The sequence below is a fragment of the Microtus oregoni genome, unplaced genomic scaffold, assembly GCF_018167655.1.
Source record: "Microtus oregoni isolate MIOR12 unplaced genomic scaffold, Mior012 000036F_ref0000092, whole genome shotgun sequence".
In the NCBI taxonomy this organism is placed as follows: domain Eukaryota; kingdom Metazoa; phylum Chordata; class Mammalia; order Rodentia; family Cricetidae; genus Microtus; species Microtus oregoni.
The window spans coordinates 10,806,593-10,822,973 of NW_024543095.1; the positions used below are offsets into that span (position 1 = coordinate 10,806,593).

The 16,381-nt window shown below is 45.9% G+C and overlaps 1 protein-coding gene across 1 annotated transcript in view; it reads left to right on the forward strand.

Annotated features, from left to right (window-relative positions):
* Nucleotides 1–16,381, forward strand: part of Galm (galactose mutarotase) — a 63,419-nt gene that overhangs the window by 5,621 nt on the left and 41,417 nt on the right. Inside the window, exons 2-3 of the mRNA XM_041631328.1 lie at nt 4,493–4,647; nt 12,058–12,264. Of these exons, the coding sequence (XP_041487262.1) occupies nt 4,493–4,647; nt 12,058–12,264 (362 nt within the window). The remainder of the gene's footprint in view (nt 1–4,492; nt 4,648–12,057; nt 12,265–16,381) is intronic.

Here is a 16,381-nt window from a genome sequence, read left to right on the forward strand (position 1 = left end):
AAACAACCACTCAGAAACTTAATAATTATTACATACTGTTTGGCCTATTAGCTCATGCTTATTATGAATTAGTTCTTACAACTTAAATTAACCCATTTCTATTAGTTTATATTTTACCATGAGGCTTGTGGCTTGTTACCTTACATCTTGCTTCTCCAGTGGCTGCTTGCACCTCCCTCGACTCCACCTTCTTTCTCCCTGTATTCAGTTTGGTTTTTCCACCTGGCTGTATTCTGCCCTGTCATAGGCCAAAGCAGTTTCTTTGTTAACCAATAGTAATCAAACAGATTCACAGCATACAGAAGGGTGTCCCACACCACACCATTAAGTATTTAGTAATTTATTCTGACTCCAGAACCAGGACAAACTTGCAACTTGGCAGTTGGGCTCCCTAAGCATTCATAGCTAGACTGCAGAACTTTGACCTTTTGATGATAAACAATATTTTCTGCAATTCAAACCCCTTTCAGTCATGTCCTCTTCAGGATCTGAGCTTGTCATTTTTCACAGTCCTGATTTGATGGGAAGGCTTCTTGGCACTTGATGTGTTTGTTCTATAAAAGGTTTCTTCCCAGAGACAGCCAGGAAGAATATTTTCTTGGTCCTTATGCTTTAGTCCTTAGAAACTACAGATTCATCCAAACTGAGGAATTGGTAAGTGTGTCTCTTTCCAGGGCCCCAGCCACTGTTGTCAGAAGAGGTCCCCAGGGAAGGGATTTTTACAAACTCACGAGCAGGATCCTTGCTGTCTCACACACGGCGCTAACACCTGGCACAGTATGGAGTGGGGCTCCATGTGCGTATATTAGGTTTCTCTGAAAAACAGATACAGCCAAACAGTTTCAGACCAAACAAAGTTTTGGATTTATTGTTCTTATTTCTTCTTCTGCTGCTGCTGTTTCTTCTTTACCACTTCCTCTCCTCCTCCTCTTCCTCTTCTTCCTCCTCCTCCTCTTCTTCAAATATATTTATTTATTTATGGTGGGGGAGCATGGTGGAGGTCAGAGAACAACTTCGGGAGCCAGTTCTCCCCTTGCACCATGTGGGATCTGGAGATTAAACTCAGGTGGTTAGGCCTGGTAGCAAGCCTCTTGGTCCACTGAGCCATCTTGTCAGCCACACCAGTGCTCTTGATGTGCATCTTCTGAGCATCTCTTTCTTTTCTTTTCTTTTCTTTTCTTTTTGAAAGATTTATTTATTATGTATACAATATTCTGCCTCCATGTATGCCTGCAAGCCCAAAGAGGGTACCAGATCTCTCTCTTTTTTTTTTTTTTTGTACCTGGAGGGACAGCCGTGGGTGCTGGGAACCGAACTCTTATATTTTTGGTTGTGAGCCTAGCCTTTAATGGCTGAGCCATCCCTCCAGGCCCACCAGATCTCATTATAGATAGCTTTGAGCCACCATGTGATTGCTGGGAAATGAATTTAGGACCTCTGGAAGAGCAGTCAGTGCTCTTAACCTCTGAGCCATCTCTCCAGCCCCCTTCTCCTCCTCCTCTTCCTCCTCTTTTTTTTTTCCTTTTGTTAAGACAGAATTTCTCTGTAGTTTTGGTGCCTGTCCTGGAACTAGCTCTTGTAGACCAGGCTGGCCTTGAACTCAGAGATCCACCTGCCTCTGCCTGGGATTAAAGGCATGTGCCTCCACCACCCGGCTTCCTTCTTTCTTCTTCCTCTCCTCCTCCTTTTTCTTTTGAGATAGGTCAAAAATTGTTTTTCTTTTATGTTTTTTAGCCTAACTGGGATTCAGAAAATGATAGCCCAAAGTGAAGCTTTTAGATGCAGTGTCTGGCCAGTTCCTGTTCTCCTGTTATTCCTTCATCATCCTCCACCAAATCTTGCCTCAGACCAGACTTCTTTTTCAGGAACCAGAAGCCTCTTCCCCAAAGCCAGCCACAATACATAGAAAAAAAAAGTAATTATTTCTCCCATCTTTCTAAGTTAGCTGACTCTCCCTAACTGACTATAGAGAAAAGGTCTTACCCAAACCTAAGAGAAGGGAGTTCTGCCCAAAGAGGCCAGCCAGAATCTAACAGACAGGCCCTGCTGGGTTTCCTCTTCAGTTCCTTGCTATTGCATTATATCCGTTTTATCAAGCTGTATTTTTACATAGATGTCCACCTTTTTTGAGACCTAAGCACAAAAATGGATTTCTCACCTTAGGTCTTTGAGTGTTTAGATCTGAAGGCTCCTGTGTCACAGAGTATGACCATTACATTTGGTGTGTTTGTCTCTTGTTGACGGGTCAGCCATGACCCTTTATGGTGAGTACAAAGAGAATCACTCCCTTTCTGGCCAAAATACACGTGAAGCCAAACAAAGAAGAGGTTGTTTGGGTCTTTGAGACTCTTTTGGTTAACTGCTATAATGGGTTTTAAAGCCACAGCTTCTGAAATGGAGGCAGGTGGGAGACAGAATAGAGCAGGCAGAGAGGTGGTAAGGTCACTCAACCAGGATGACCTGTGTATTCCAAATATAGTTTTCCTTCAGTACCTGTTAATTCCACCAATCATGTATTAGAAACATTTGGGAGAGATAGTCCCAGTGCCCTGTCTCTATAATGCCAGCACTTGGGAGCCTAGTGCAGGACTTGTACCATGTACAGAGTAAGGTCCTGCCAAGGAAGGGAGGGAGGGAAGAAGGAAGGAAGGAAGGAAGGAAGGACGGACAGAGAGGATTGAGAGATGGCTCAGCAGCTGGGAACATTTGTTTTTCTTCAAAGGACACAAGTTCAATTTCCAGAGCAACATTGGATGGCTCACAATTGCCTGTGACTAGCGCCAGGCAGTTGTAAGGTCCTCTTTTGGCTTCCTTGGACACACACACACACACTCATACACACACAAATAAAACAATAATATTAATAAAGCAAGAAAAGAAAGAATATTTGGGGGAGGGGATTGCATTTGTACTAAAGGTGTTTAGACTTTTCTAGTTGTTGCCTAGCTATTATTCATGTAATATTTACAAGTTTTAAGAATTATATGTAATTTGTGAGTTAAAGTATGTGGGAGAGGAGCTGGACAGATGGCTCAGCGGTTAAGAGCACTGGCTGCTCTTCCAGAGGACCTGGGTTCAATTCCCAGCACCCCCCCAAAAAAAGTATTCGGGAGAATATGCATAGATTATATGCAAATGCCTCACTGTCCTCGATGAGAATGTGAACATCTGTGGATTCTGATGTCTCACGAGGGTGTGTTCTGAGTGGAGCGGCCTCTGCTGGGATACTGAGGGAGAACGGGTTGGCGATGTTACGCTTGAGAGTAGGGAGGCTGTGGTGACCCATACAATAATCCCGGCAGTTAGGAGGTAGAAAAAGAAGAATCACAGGCCCAATTAGGCTGTATCACATGATCCTGCCTGAAAAAGAGAGAAATAGAAACACAAACTCTGGAACCAGACTTTCAAGATCAAGTCTGGGTTTTATCGCTCGATGTTGTTTGGGGGCTAATCCTTTAACTTCTCTGTAAAATGGGGTTAGTAAGAGCATCTCCACTTCCGCAAAGTTCTAAGGATGACAGGAGTGAAACACAGAGCACCCAGCAAGTGTCTAGGACTTAGAAATTGCTCGGTCACTGTTAACTGAATCTTTGGGGTGGAACTCAGAAGCATCATGAGTTAGCAAGGAAGGAAACCGGACAGTGAGCTTGCAAAATGGTTAATGTTTAGCTCCTGCCGGGCCAGGTGAGCAGTGGGAACCTGGAACTGGCCTAATCAGCTCAGGGTCTGTACCCCTAAAGTCTCCTACAGCTGTGGAAAAGGAATTTACAAGATTGAATCCTATCTCTGTTGGTCAGAAGTGGTGGTGGTTGTACAGCGCCTTAGGGAAGGAGACCAGTATTCCTCATGTTAAGACAAAAAAACAAAAAACTGCCTGCAAAAAATCCATAGTATTTTCTGTTGTAAACCAAGAACAGAGGAACATAAAGAAGTGGGAAACGCTATAATATGCTTATGTTCAAAGCAACTTTGCTTTTTATAGTACTTACCCCGAAGTCAATAATATTTTATTCTCATCAGGATACTTTATAGCCATCGAGAGAAATATGGTAGATAGCTATGTTAGGGATGGGCAGATCTCAAAATTTAGGATAAGCAATTGGTGGTGACGTATACCGTTAATCCCAGCATCCAGGACTCTGAGTTTGGGGCTACACAGAGAAACCCTGTCTCAAAAAAAAAAAAATCAAAACCCTCTTTTTTAAAAAAAAATCACTTTAGAATTCATTTGTATAAAATCTTCTTCTGTTTGTTAATTGTGTGGTATTCTTGAAGTTAAAAAAAAAAAGGTGTATGTAGCCAGGTGGTGGTGGCACATGCCTTTAATCCCAGCACTTGGGAGGCAGAGGCAGGCAGATCTCTGTAAATTTGAGGCCAACCTGGTCTACAAGAGCTAGTTCCAGGGCAGCTATGGCTGTTATACAAAGAAACCATATCTCAAAAACCAAAACAAAACAAAAATAATGGTTTTATGCCCTGTCTGTCTGTGCAGGTTACCTGCAGAAGCAGCCCTACTTTGGAGCAGTGGTTGGGAGGGTAGCCAACCGAATTGCCAAAGGAAGATTCACGGTGGATGGGAAGGAGTACCACCTGCCCATCAACAGAGAGCCCAACAGTCTCCATGGAGGCTTCAGAGGGTTTGACAAGGTGAGTTGAGCATGTGACAGGGCCACATCTCGTGGCACACCAAAGTCCCCGCAAGCCTGTATTTGACAGACATAATCCCAGGCTCTGGAACACCCATGTGGTGGAGGGATCCAGGAAGAGGTTGTGGGTTCCAGCCTTTGACAGCCTTGGACAAAAGACAGAGCATGGCTTGCACAGTGTTAGCCTCAGGGAGCTGGGTTTCAGAAACGCGGGTTAATGATTATTTCTATGACTTACTGCACCGGCATTTGCACCTATTTTCTCTAGTACTGTAAAAACCATGTATGATTACCAAGTGTGACCGCTGAGGCCCCCAAAGCTACATTTCTCCTAGTAGGATACCCAGGCCTGCCTTTCTCAATCAGCACTCCCAAATCCCTGGGAAACACGATCAGGAAGGCATGTGGACCAAGCAGCTTCCCGGTGATGGACCAGTCCCTGCCTTGTGCTTCCCAGCCCCTCGGTGGCTCAGCTCAGTGACTCTATGACTGTTCTGGGCTGCGAGGAAGAAAGCCTCCAAGGTAACTTTCCTTTGGGTCATGCAGCTTCAGTTACTTTCTAGACGCTAGCAGGAGGAGAACGTGGGTGGCGGGCGGTTCAAAGCTGCCGTTTCTTCTCTGCTGAAGGAAGTTGGTTGCCCTCTGTTTCCCCCCACTTCTGTCAGCAGCTTCCTGTCCTAGAACCAGACTACCTTGTTGGTTCCCTTTCCTTGGCGAGGTGCTGCTCACACTGGGAAGAGCAGACCGTAGAGGGAAGTGTCAGGTCCACCACTGTTAGGGCTGAGGATTTCCAGAAGATGCCAGGTCTGTGAGTGAGCAAACCTCAACCCAGAGGAAGCTGGACCCAGCCTTGGTTGGGACAGGGATCTTCAGAGAGGCCTCAAAACAGCAACTTGTTCTAGCTTGTTCCTCTTTCTATTCCTCTGTATTTTCTGTGTTATTCATTGACACAAACACATATTCCCTTTACAAACACAAATAGTAAGTGCATATCTGTCTGCCTCCCTACATTTTCTTTTCTTTTCTTTCTTTTTTTCCTGACAGGATCTCACGTATCCCATGATGGCCTTGAACTGGCTGTGTGGCTAAGAATAATCTTGAATTTTTGATCCTCCTTTCTCTAGTTCTTATTTCTGGGATTGCTAATTTGTTTGTTTTTTAAAGATTTATTATCTATTTGTGTGAGAGTGTGCATGTGTGTGTGTGTGTGTGCGTGTTTGTGTGTGTGTGCGTTGTGTGAGTGTGCATCCGTGTGTGTACGTGTGCATGCGTGTGTGAATGTGCGTGTGTGCCTAAGGGAGGCCCGAGAGGGTGTTGGGTTCTTGGAGCTACAGTTACTGGCAGTTGTGAGCTGCAAGATGCGGGACCTAGGAAACAAACTTGGATACGGTGCAAGAGTGCCCAGCACTCTTAGCTGCTCAGCTGTCTCTGCAGCCCAGGAATTGCCAGTTTTATCTGGTGATGGGGACTTAACCCAGAGCCTCGTGCATGCCAGGTAGTCACTCTGCCAGCTGAAATACATCCCCTTAACCCTGCCTCTGAACATTTATATTGGTACAACTGGTTATACCAACCAGGTAGTTTGTTAAGAGAGGTCTAAATTAGCTCACGTTCCTGGCAACTGGGAGTTCATGAGCATGGCACCAGCCTTTGGCTTTGTCTCAGATGCTGGCTCTCAAGAGCATGGCACCAGCCTTTGGCTTTGTCTCAGATGCCGGCTCTCAAGAGCATGGCACCAGCCTTTGGTTTTGTCTCAGATGCCAGTTCTCAAGAGCATGGCACCAGCCTTTGGCTTTGTCTCAGATGCCAGCTCTTTCTCCCTTTGCTTCGTGCTGACATGGAGGAGGTCTCTTAGAATAATCGTGACAGCTCAGGTCTTTCTTCCTCTTATTATAAAGCCACTGAAACCAGCATGGGGCGGGGGCTGTGCTTGCTATCATGACGTCATCTCGTCCTAACCACCCATCAGGTGCTCTACCTCAAACACCAAGTTTCCAACAGACAAAACTTCCGAGCGACACACTACAATGACAGCAATGTCCTTTAGTGGAGGGAGTCCCTTCTGTGCACCAGAGAACCTAACGGGCTTAGATTCCTGAGGTTCCAAGAACGGCCTGCCCCTTCCGGAACTGGTATAGGATCCTGCAGTGCAGCGGGTAGATGGGCAGTGGGCTGTGGAAGTGAGCAGGTGCATAGCGATGGGGGTGGTGGGATTTGAACTGCCCTCGGGGAGCAGATAGCATCCTTCCATCTGTGGATGTCTAGAGAATGATTGTGAAGGGAGACGAGGCTTTTTTGGAGCCACTGAAGTTTGGGGCCGGAAGTTTTAATACAGTAACATGAGCAGCATTGTTGAACTTGATGCTTTATTCTCTATTTGATCTCAACAGTAAATGAATAATTTAGCTTGGAGATAATGTGCTTTTTCTATTTATATCTCACTTTTCTTTTAATGAACGTTATGTGCTGACAGGACTAGAGATAGTACAAGAAATACTAAGGATGGGAGGTTTCTGGGAATGTGGAAACTCGGGGTCAGGAAGCCCTTTCCCTGGATAAAAATCGCACTTAGCTGCGGATAATAAAAATATTTCCATTGTGCACTTTCTCTAAAGGTCAAAAATCTAGGCGGCCAGGCAAAAACATTCTATTTCAAACATTTCATTCCTAAAACTTTCCATTTGGGGATTTTTTTTTTCTTCAAGTTTTTTTTTTTTTTTTTTTTTTTTGGTTTTTCAAGGCAGGGTTTCTCAGTAGCTATGGAGCCTGTCCTGGAACTCACTCTGTAGCCCAGGCTGGCCTCAAACTCACATAGATCAGCCTGCCTCTGCCTCCCAAGTGCTGGGACTAAAGGCGTGTGCCACCACCACCACCGGACTTTTTTTTTTTTTTTTTTTGAATACAGTTTTCTGTCTGCATGTATGCCTGCAGGCCAGAAGAGGGCACCAGATCTCATTAAAGATGGTTGTGAACCTCCGTGTGCTTGCTGGGAATTGAACTCAGAACTTCTGGAGGAGCAGTCAGTCTTAACCTCTGAGCCCCCTCTCCAGCCCTTTTTTCTTAAACTTACACATGTATAGGCTTCCTTAATTTTTTAAAAAATTTCATTTGCTTTGTGTGCTTATGTGTGTGTGTGTGTGTCTTTGTGTGTCTGTCTGTGCTCATGCATGCTTGAGTGTATGTACGTGTGTGTGTACATGCGTGCTGTGCATGTGGAGGTCATAGGACAACTTTTAGAAATCCATTCTCACTGGGCAGTGGTGGCCACGACTTTGATTCCAGCTCTCGGGAGGCAGAGACAGGCAGATCTCTGTGTGTTTGAGGCCAGCCTGAGTTTCAAGACAGCCAGAACTGCATAGAGAGACCCTGTTTTAAAAAAGAGAGAAAGAGCCGGGCGGTGGTGGCGCACGCCTTTAATCCCAGCACTTGGGAGGCAGAGGCGGGCGGATCTCTGTGAGTTCGAGACCAGCCTGATCTACAAGAGCTAGTTCCAGGACAGGCTCCAAAACCACAGAGAAACCCTGTCTCGAAAAACCAAAAAAAAAAAAAAGAGAGAGTATTTGTTGCTCTTCCAGAGAATCCAAGTTTAGTTCCCATACTACGTCAGGTGGTTCAACTGCCTTTAACTCCAGCTCCAGGAGATCTGACATCCTCTTCTGGTTTCCACAGGCATATTATTCATATACCACACAGAAACACGTACATTTTTTAAAAATTAAATTTGTTTGCGGTTTTGTTTTTTGTTTTTTTTGTTTTTTGGTTTTTCGAGACAGGGTTTCTCTGTGGCTTTGGAGCCTGTCCTGGAACTAGCTCTGTAGACCAGGCTGGTCTCGAACTCACAGACATCCGCCTGCCTCTGCCTCCCGAGTGCTGGGATTAAAGGCGTGCACCACCATCGCCCGGCAACACACCAATAAATATTTTTTTTTTTTTTAAAGATTTATTTATTTATTATGTATACAACATTCTGCCTCCATGTATGCCCACACGCCAGAGGAGGGCGCCAGATCTCATTACAGATGGTTGTGAGCCACCATGTGGTTGCTGGGAATTGAACTCATGACCTCTGGAAGAGCAGACGGTGCTCTAAACCACTGAGCCATCTCTCCAGCTCCCCAATAAATATTTCTTAAATGTAAATTTAAACAGCACATTTACTGAAACCAAAATGTGGCATCGCATAGGCAGCTAGACTTGCCTTTGAAGCCTAGCTCTAGCACTCATTACATGTTGGATTTTAAGCAAGATTGCACCCTCACCTCCTTTAAATCATGAAGTATTCTAGGGCTCTCCTCTGTCCTGCAATGTGGGAGGTAGAATCAGGCAACCTGACTCCACTGAACTCAATACTGAGATAACAAAATTAGTTGGCGCTATAAGAAATGGCCAGGGCTCATTGTTGACCTACACCTGGTGGAACTAAATCCTTTACTTAGGGTGGCTTATGCAAAACAGATAAGCAGCCAGGAGCACTCAGCACACGGAAGTTCTTTACTTCAGCCCTTTACGAGCCACCCAAACTCCATAGGAATGAGACTCTGGCCAGTTCATTCTGATATTTGAAGGACAAGGGAGCAGGCACACGTTCTGGCTCCAGTTCACTGTCACGGTCCAGGAAACCTGCAGGGAACAGTTTATCAATTTGGGGGATTTCTTTTTCTTTTTAAAAAATGACACATGTAACAGGCTTCCTTTTATTTCTGAACTTCAGTTCTCTGGTTGTTGGATAAACAGTGCCTCCTGTAAGTCTCCTCTGAGATGGGGAGACAGCCCCTGTGAAGTAGCTAGCCAGGTGGGGCTCAGAAAGGGCACTCAGCAAATGTTGGATTTCCCTTTACTAGATGCGTGAGCTTAGGACTCCCGGCAAAGCTGAGAGGCTCCAGTGTGAACCCAGGATTCCTGTTTCTGCTTGCAAAAGCAAACTTTCAGGGAACTTCTCCATAGTTATTACTGTTCCTAGAATCTTGGTTGCTAGGATAAGAAGACCTCTCGTCAAGATAACTTTTTCTGTTTTAGGGAAAGGTTGGTGCCCAAAGCCACACACTGAGTAAGGGACACACTGGTCCCTTTTAAATTGGACCCCTGACTTGTGGTTTGCAACTCTTTGAAACAGAATAAGCACGCTAGCTATTTACTTTAAACCCTTCTCAGGGAGCTTGGCCAACCTCAGAGTATTTAGAATAAATATTTATGGAGGTGTTGAGGGTGTCACTCAGTAGGAGAGCATCTGCCTAGCATGTGTAAGGCTACCTGGGTTCCAACACCAAAATAATAATAATAATAATGATAATAATAATATACCTTAGTAGAAAAGGGTTAAGTTCTTGTTTTTGAACATAGTATCTCATACAGCCCAGGCAGGTCTCAAACTCCCTAAGAGCTGAGGATGACAATGAACTCTTGATCCTCTCGCTTCTGCCTACCAAATGTTGAGATTATAGTCATGCATTACCATGTCAGGATCTGGGTGGGTCTAGAAACTGAGCCCAGGGTTTTATGCATGCTAGGCAAGCACCCTGCCAACTGAGCTACATTCCTGGTCCCAAGATTATCTTTATTTAGTTAGTTATTTTATAAAGGAAAACATTTAATTGGGGCTGGCTTACAGTTTCAGAGGCGTGGTCCATTATCACCATGGCAGGTGTCGTGCAGGCAGACATGGTGCTGGAGAAGGAGCTGAGTCAAGTTTTACATCTTGGTTCACAGGCAGCAGAAGCAACTCTGTGTCACACTGAGTATAGCCTGAGCAATGGAGACCTCCAAGCACATCCCCACAGTGACACACTTCATCCAACGATGCCACAACTACTCAAACAAAGCCAAACACCATAATGCCACTCCCTACGGTCGCCACTGCTTTCAAACTACCCCATCCACTCCCTGGGCCCCATAGACTTGTAGCCATATCATAATGCAAAAATGAATTCAGCCCGACTCAAAAGTCCCCTCCCCATAGTCTATAACAGTTTCACGCTTATTTAAAAGTCTTAAGTTCAAAGTCTCCTCTGAGATTTGTGCAATCTCTTAACTCTAATCCCATATAAAGTCAAAATTGAAAAGAAGATAACATAAAATGGCACAGTAAATACATTACCATTCCAAAACGGAGGAAAGGGAGAATAGTGAGGAAATACTGGGCAAAAGCAAGACCAAAAACTAGCTGGGCAAACTCCAAATTCTGCATCTCTATGTCGGATATCAAAATGCTCTTCAGATCTTCGATTCCTTTCATCTTTGCTGAGCTCAACACACTTCCGTCTCTTGAGCTGGTTCCATGTCCTGTTAGCAACTTTCCTTAGCAGGTACGCCATGACCCTAGCATCTTCAACATCTTGGAGGACACATTCTGGGACACCCCTGACACTTTCCTGGCCACAGTGGCTTTCCTTATTCGAGTAGAAAGATTCCATAACTCCTTTTTCTGTCTTGACTCTAAAGCCAGAGCCACCTGTCTCGAAAAACCAAAATAAATAATAAATAAATAAAGCCAGAGCCATGTGGCCAAAGCTACAAAGTTCTGCTACTTACTGGGGCTGGAACCTGGACCCTCATCAGCTCCATCTTCACCAGCTTCCTGTTCTCCACTATTTCCTTTGCTTCCTAAACTTGGTTGTCCTGAAACTGGACCTGTAGACTTAGTGACTCAAACTCAGAGATCCTCTATCTTTAAATATTATAAGTAGGTTTTTAATGTCTTCTGTTTGTCAGATTGGAATGCTAAGATTAGAATACTTGTCAAGCTGGGCGATGGTGGCACACGCCTTTAATCCCAGCAGTCAGGAGGCAGAGGCAGGCGAGTCTCTGAGCTTGAGGTCAGCCCGGTCTACTGAGCAAGTTCCATGACAGCCAGGACTTGGGGGTGGGGGCTGTGAATCAAAAAAAGAACAAAGGATGTGAGGGCGATCTGGCTGCGACATCTGTCACCCCATTGATCACCAGGGTTGATTCGGCTGATCTGACTGGCTAGGTGGGTGTCCCCTTCCTCCCTCACCGCTCCATGTGCGTCCCTTGTCCCTCCCGAAGCTGCATATTCAGTCGATGAGGACAACCTTCCCCTAATAGAGGAGGACCGGTCTTCAGTCAAGGGTATACGAGTAGCTGCGCTCCCCTGCTAGAAGCTCCAAACAAGCTCTCAAAAGAAGAACCAAGAAAAACAGACACATAAATACATAATATACAGTTAGGAGAAGAACATATAGGAAATGCAAGTGGATAAAGGAGAAAATGTTTTCCCCCCAAAGCCGTCTTCCTGTATAAAGCAGTGTTAGGTGGGCAAAACTCCAGACTGTTATTCAAAAGCCTTTATCTCTGCCTAACAGGCTCCCTTTCTAGACTCTGCTCTTTAAATATTGAAATGTGGCATTTCGGCGGGGACTGGAGTGACTAAGCAGCTTTAAACACTTCTTCCTAGGTCCTGTGGACCCCTCAGGTGTTGTCCAATGGTGTCCAGTTCTCTCGAGTCAGTCCAGATGGTGAGGAAGGCTACCCTGGAGAGTTGAAAGTCTGGGTGACATACACCCTGGATGGTGGGGAGCTTGTAATCAACTACAGAGCACAAGCCAGCCAGACCACACCGGTTAATCTGACCAACCATTCTTACTTCAACCTAGCAGGCCAGGTAAGTGAACTTACTTCTTTCTCTCCTGCTGTACCTGAGTGCTGGAGGGATGACCGCGGGATGTGGCTGGAGAGACTAGCCCATCATGAAGATGAATTCATGCCCTTGTTGATGAAAGTGGCCCTACCAGAGTATCTGGCTTTAAATAGATGCTCAGTAAACTAGAAATCATAGCGAGTGACTGTGTCACCCTGCCAAGGAAAGTAGCCATTTCCCTGTGATGTAGACAAATGACTGGTTATTTCAGGAATTCCCTTTCATCTGGTTTCATAAATGCACAAGTGCTCCCTTATACTTCACCCTGCCCAAGACCACTCCCATCTAAGATGCCTTTCTTAAATGCTGGAAGTGGGTGTGTTTGCCCCAGTTCCTTTAAATGTGCCGCAGGCAGTGTGTGCTCCAGCTGTGGTCCTACAGCTCTCCCCAGCTGCTGTTGTGTGCTCCAGCTGTGTGGTCCTACAGCTCTCCCCGGCTGTTGCTGGTCATTCTTGCCCTGTATAGTCAGTCAGTCCAGTGATGAGGCACTGGACTTGAATTTAGAAGACCTGGCTTTTCAAATTACTAAACTGTTCTCAGTTTCATAATAGTAGCTAACCTTGTTTTATCAGCCGCCTTCGAAGCACTTTGTGAAGTGATTGGTGAAAAGATTGAAACCAACCTAATAGTAGGACACTTAGTCACCTGGCGGAAGGCAGGCGGATCTCCGTGAGGGTGGGGCCAGCCTGGTTGACAAAGCGAGTTCCAGGATAGCCAGGACTGTACAGAGAAACCCTAGCCCAGAAAGCAAAACAAACAAACAAATAAATAAGATGACATCCGAGAATTGTGTAGAATGGCTGACAGCCCCTTCCCTCATTAGCAGTCCCCTGTAAACCAAGTCCCTCCCCCAGATAATAATTTAAACCTGTTGAAGAGGCTGTCCCGGGATTGAGTGAGGAGCCCAACTGTAGATTCTGTCTCTATGACTTCCTCTTCTGAAGAACACATCTTATCTAACCATTGGAATCTCTGTGGTGTGATTTACAAGCTGGTAGCCCTGACCAACTGGAAACATTGTCTACTTTTAACCTTTATTGGGTTTTGCTGCTGGTTTTGCTGGTGGTCACTTCCTGCAATAGCAGCTAGCTGGTTCTTACAGAGACCCCAACGTTCAGAACAGTGAAGGTGATTCTTGCTCGCTTGTTCTTGTTTTGATTTCAGGAAGAGTTTCATTCTTTATTCCAGGCTGGTCTGGAACTCACAGCCATCTTCCTGCCTCAGTCTCTCCAGTTCTGGGGGTGAAGATGTGAGCCACTATCCCCATCTTCTACATTTGGTAAACAGAATTTTCTAGTTTGGGGCCCTAGCTTCAGGGTACCAGCTTTAAGTTTCAATGTTGGGGTCCTCAGGTGAGAGTGTGGAATTGTGTTTTTCAAAGAACGGAAAAGGTAGGTAGGTTACAGGTGTTTTTTGCTTTTTATCTTTCTGCCCTAGTATGTGCCTTCTGCAAAACTCAGGGAACATGGTTTTTTTGTTATTGTTGTTGTTGGTTTGTTTTTGTTTTTCTGAGACAGGGTTTCTCTGTGTAGCCCTGGCTGTCCTGGAACTCACTCTGTAGACCAGGCTGGCCTCGAACTCACAGAGATCCGCCTGCCTCTGTTTCCCGAGTGCTGGGGTTAAAGGCGTGCCCCACGGCCTGGCTGGGAACATGTTTTCTATTGACACTTTATCTGTGGAACGGTGAAAGCTACACCGGGGAGGTTTGAGGTGGAAAGGAAGCAGTGTGGTTCTGGCTGTGCCTAGACACTTGTGCCTTCAGGGATCCATCTTCTTCCATTTATCCATTTTCCCTCTGTCTTAGTTACTTTTTATTGCTGTGATAAGACACGTGACCAAGGCAACTTCTAGAAGAGTTTATTTAGGGGGCCAGTTTCAGAAGATTAGTCCATGACCATCATGACTGGGAACATGGCAACAGACAGGTGGGCATGGCGCTGACCCATCTTCATGAAGCAGAGAGAGAGACCTACTTGGGAATGGCTTGGGCTTTGGAAACCTCAGAGCCCACCCCTAGTGACATGCCTCCTCCCAAACAGTTCCACCAACTGGGGACCAAGTTGAACCTATGGGGACCATGTCATTCAAACCACACCTTCCTTGGTCTTGGGGCTTTTGTCTTCAAACTTGTCCCCCTCGTAGTCACAGAATGGCTTCTGTAGCTCGTACACTCGTCTCCAGAGATAAAACAGGATTTCTTCCTTTTCTAAGAACAATGAGGGCAGTGTTCAGAAACAGCTTTGTCTCATGTTTCATCAGCCAAAAGTGTGACCCACACTCTACCTAACTCAATCACTAGTGAGAAGATTAAAACAGAATTATTGTTTTTGGAGGCTGCAGCAGGGTTCTCTTCCCTCTACATCAGCCGGCAAGTCTGATTCCTTCCAGGGGAAAGGGAGCTAAAGGAAGAGGAGTTGCTGCAGCTTTTGAGTAGAAATGTCCTTCACCTCCTGCAAGGCAGTAGTCATGGCAACGCACAAGCAGGTCTTTACGACCTGGGCCGCTCATAACCGACTGTGCGTGAAACCAGTGTGGTTACAACAAGCATCAATCAAGGGAAATTATCAGAAGAAAACACTGAACTTGGAGAGGGGCCTCAAGGTCTGTGTGGGAACCAGTGTTTCGTGTCAAGTTTTCATCGGTCTGGAAAGGAAGTGCATCTGACAGTAATCTTCCACCAACGTAGCCCACTGCATTTTCCAGACCAGAAGATACGGAAAATGGAAAATACGTTTGCTTCTTCAGTGCAGAAATGCCTGGGCTGTTCAGAACACGGGCTCCCGATACACGTTGCTTCCCTCTCCCTTCCTAATACCTTATACGCATCCGTGTATTTGTCGTTTGGTTTTCATGCTGTTTTATTTTCTTCCTGCCTTAGTGCTTAAAACATTTTGTTTTGTTTTGTTTGTTTTTCAAGAGACAGGGTTTCTCTGTGTAACAGTCCTAGCTGTCCTGGAACAAGCTCTTGTAGACCAGGCTGGCCTCAAAGGTTCACCTGCCTCTGCCTCCTGAGTGCTGGGAGTAAAGGTGTGTGCCACTATCACCCAGCTCTTTTTTTTTTTTTTTTTTTTTTAAGAAAAAACAGCCAAGGAAATTCCTTAGCAGCCTTGTTCCTATTGTGAAGGCCCTGGAAGCCACGTGTTTGTCTCCGGGAGGGTTGTATAAAGCCCGCCAATACTAGACCAGCAGTACAATGGACCAAATCACTGGTCCCGTGACTTGGACACATCCAAGAGCGTTGTGTATTGTGAAGTAGATGGGAGAGACTGAATTGATACTGTGGGGTCATTTATGTGAAATTCCAGAACAGAAGAGTCAGTCGGTAGCCATAGAAACCAGAACAGCACTCTGGTTCTAAGTAGGTATTTATACTTTACAGAGGAATGGCAGCGAGAAGGCAGACTCCTGGGGAAGGAGAGTGAGACCTGGACGCAGGCTGGGCTGGGAGGGTAGGGAACGGTCATCGCCACCAGGCTTCCCTCTCTGGATGATGGTAGCAGGGTTGTGTCTTTCAAGACTCCTGTGCAGAGGAAAGTGGAGGAGGGAGGCATGGGCCTTACGGCTCTGCTGCTCTCTGGGTAGACCGTCGCTCCTGACCAAGGGCCACCCAGGCTGCGGTCCAATCTCCCACGCTAATTCAGAGCAGAGCCTCCAGGCCGTGTAATGAGCCCTTTCCTGCTGTGTTTAGACATGGACTCACGTGTCTCTGAACTTTGACCTCTTTTCAGAATGACTCCTTTGATCATGCAGCCTGAGTCTTTCTAACTATAAAGACCAATGTCCAAGCCGGGCTGTGGTGGCGCACGCCTTTAATCCCAGCACTCGAGAGGCAAGGGCAGTGAATCCCTCTGAGTTCGAGGCCAGCCTGGTCTACAAAGCAAGTTCCAGGACAGCCAGGGCTACACAGAGAAACCGTGTCTTGGAAAACAAAAAAGATCAGTGTTCACCCAGCTCCTACTCCTCCCTGGAGTCTGGCTTCTGCGGAGCTTCATCAGGGTTTCTCAAGACTGACACTGACATTTTGGGTGAGGCAATTCTTGGTGGCAGTGGGGGCTTCTCTGCAGTTAGGATGTTTGGCGGT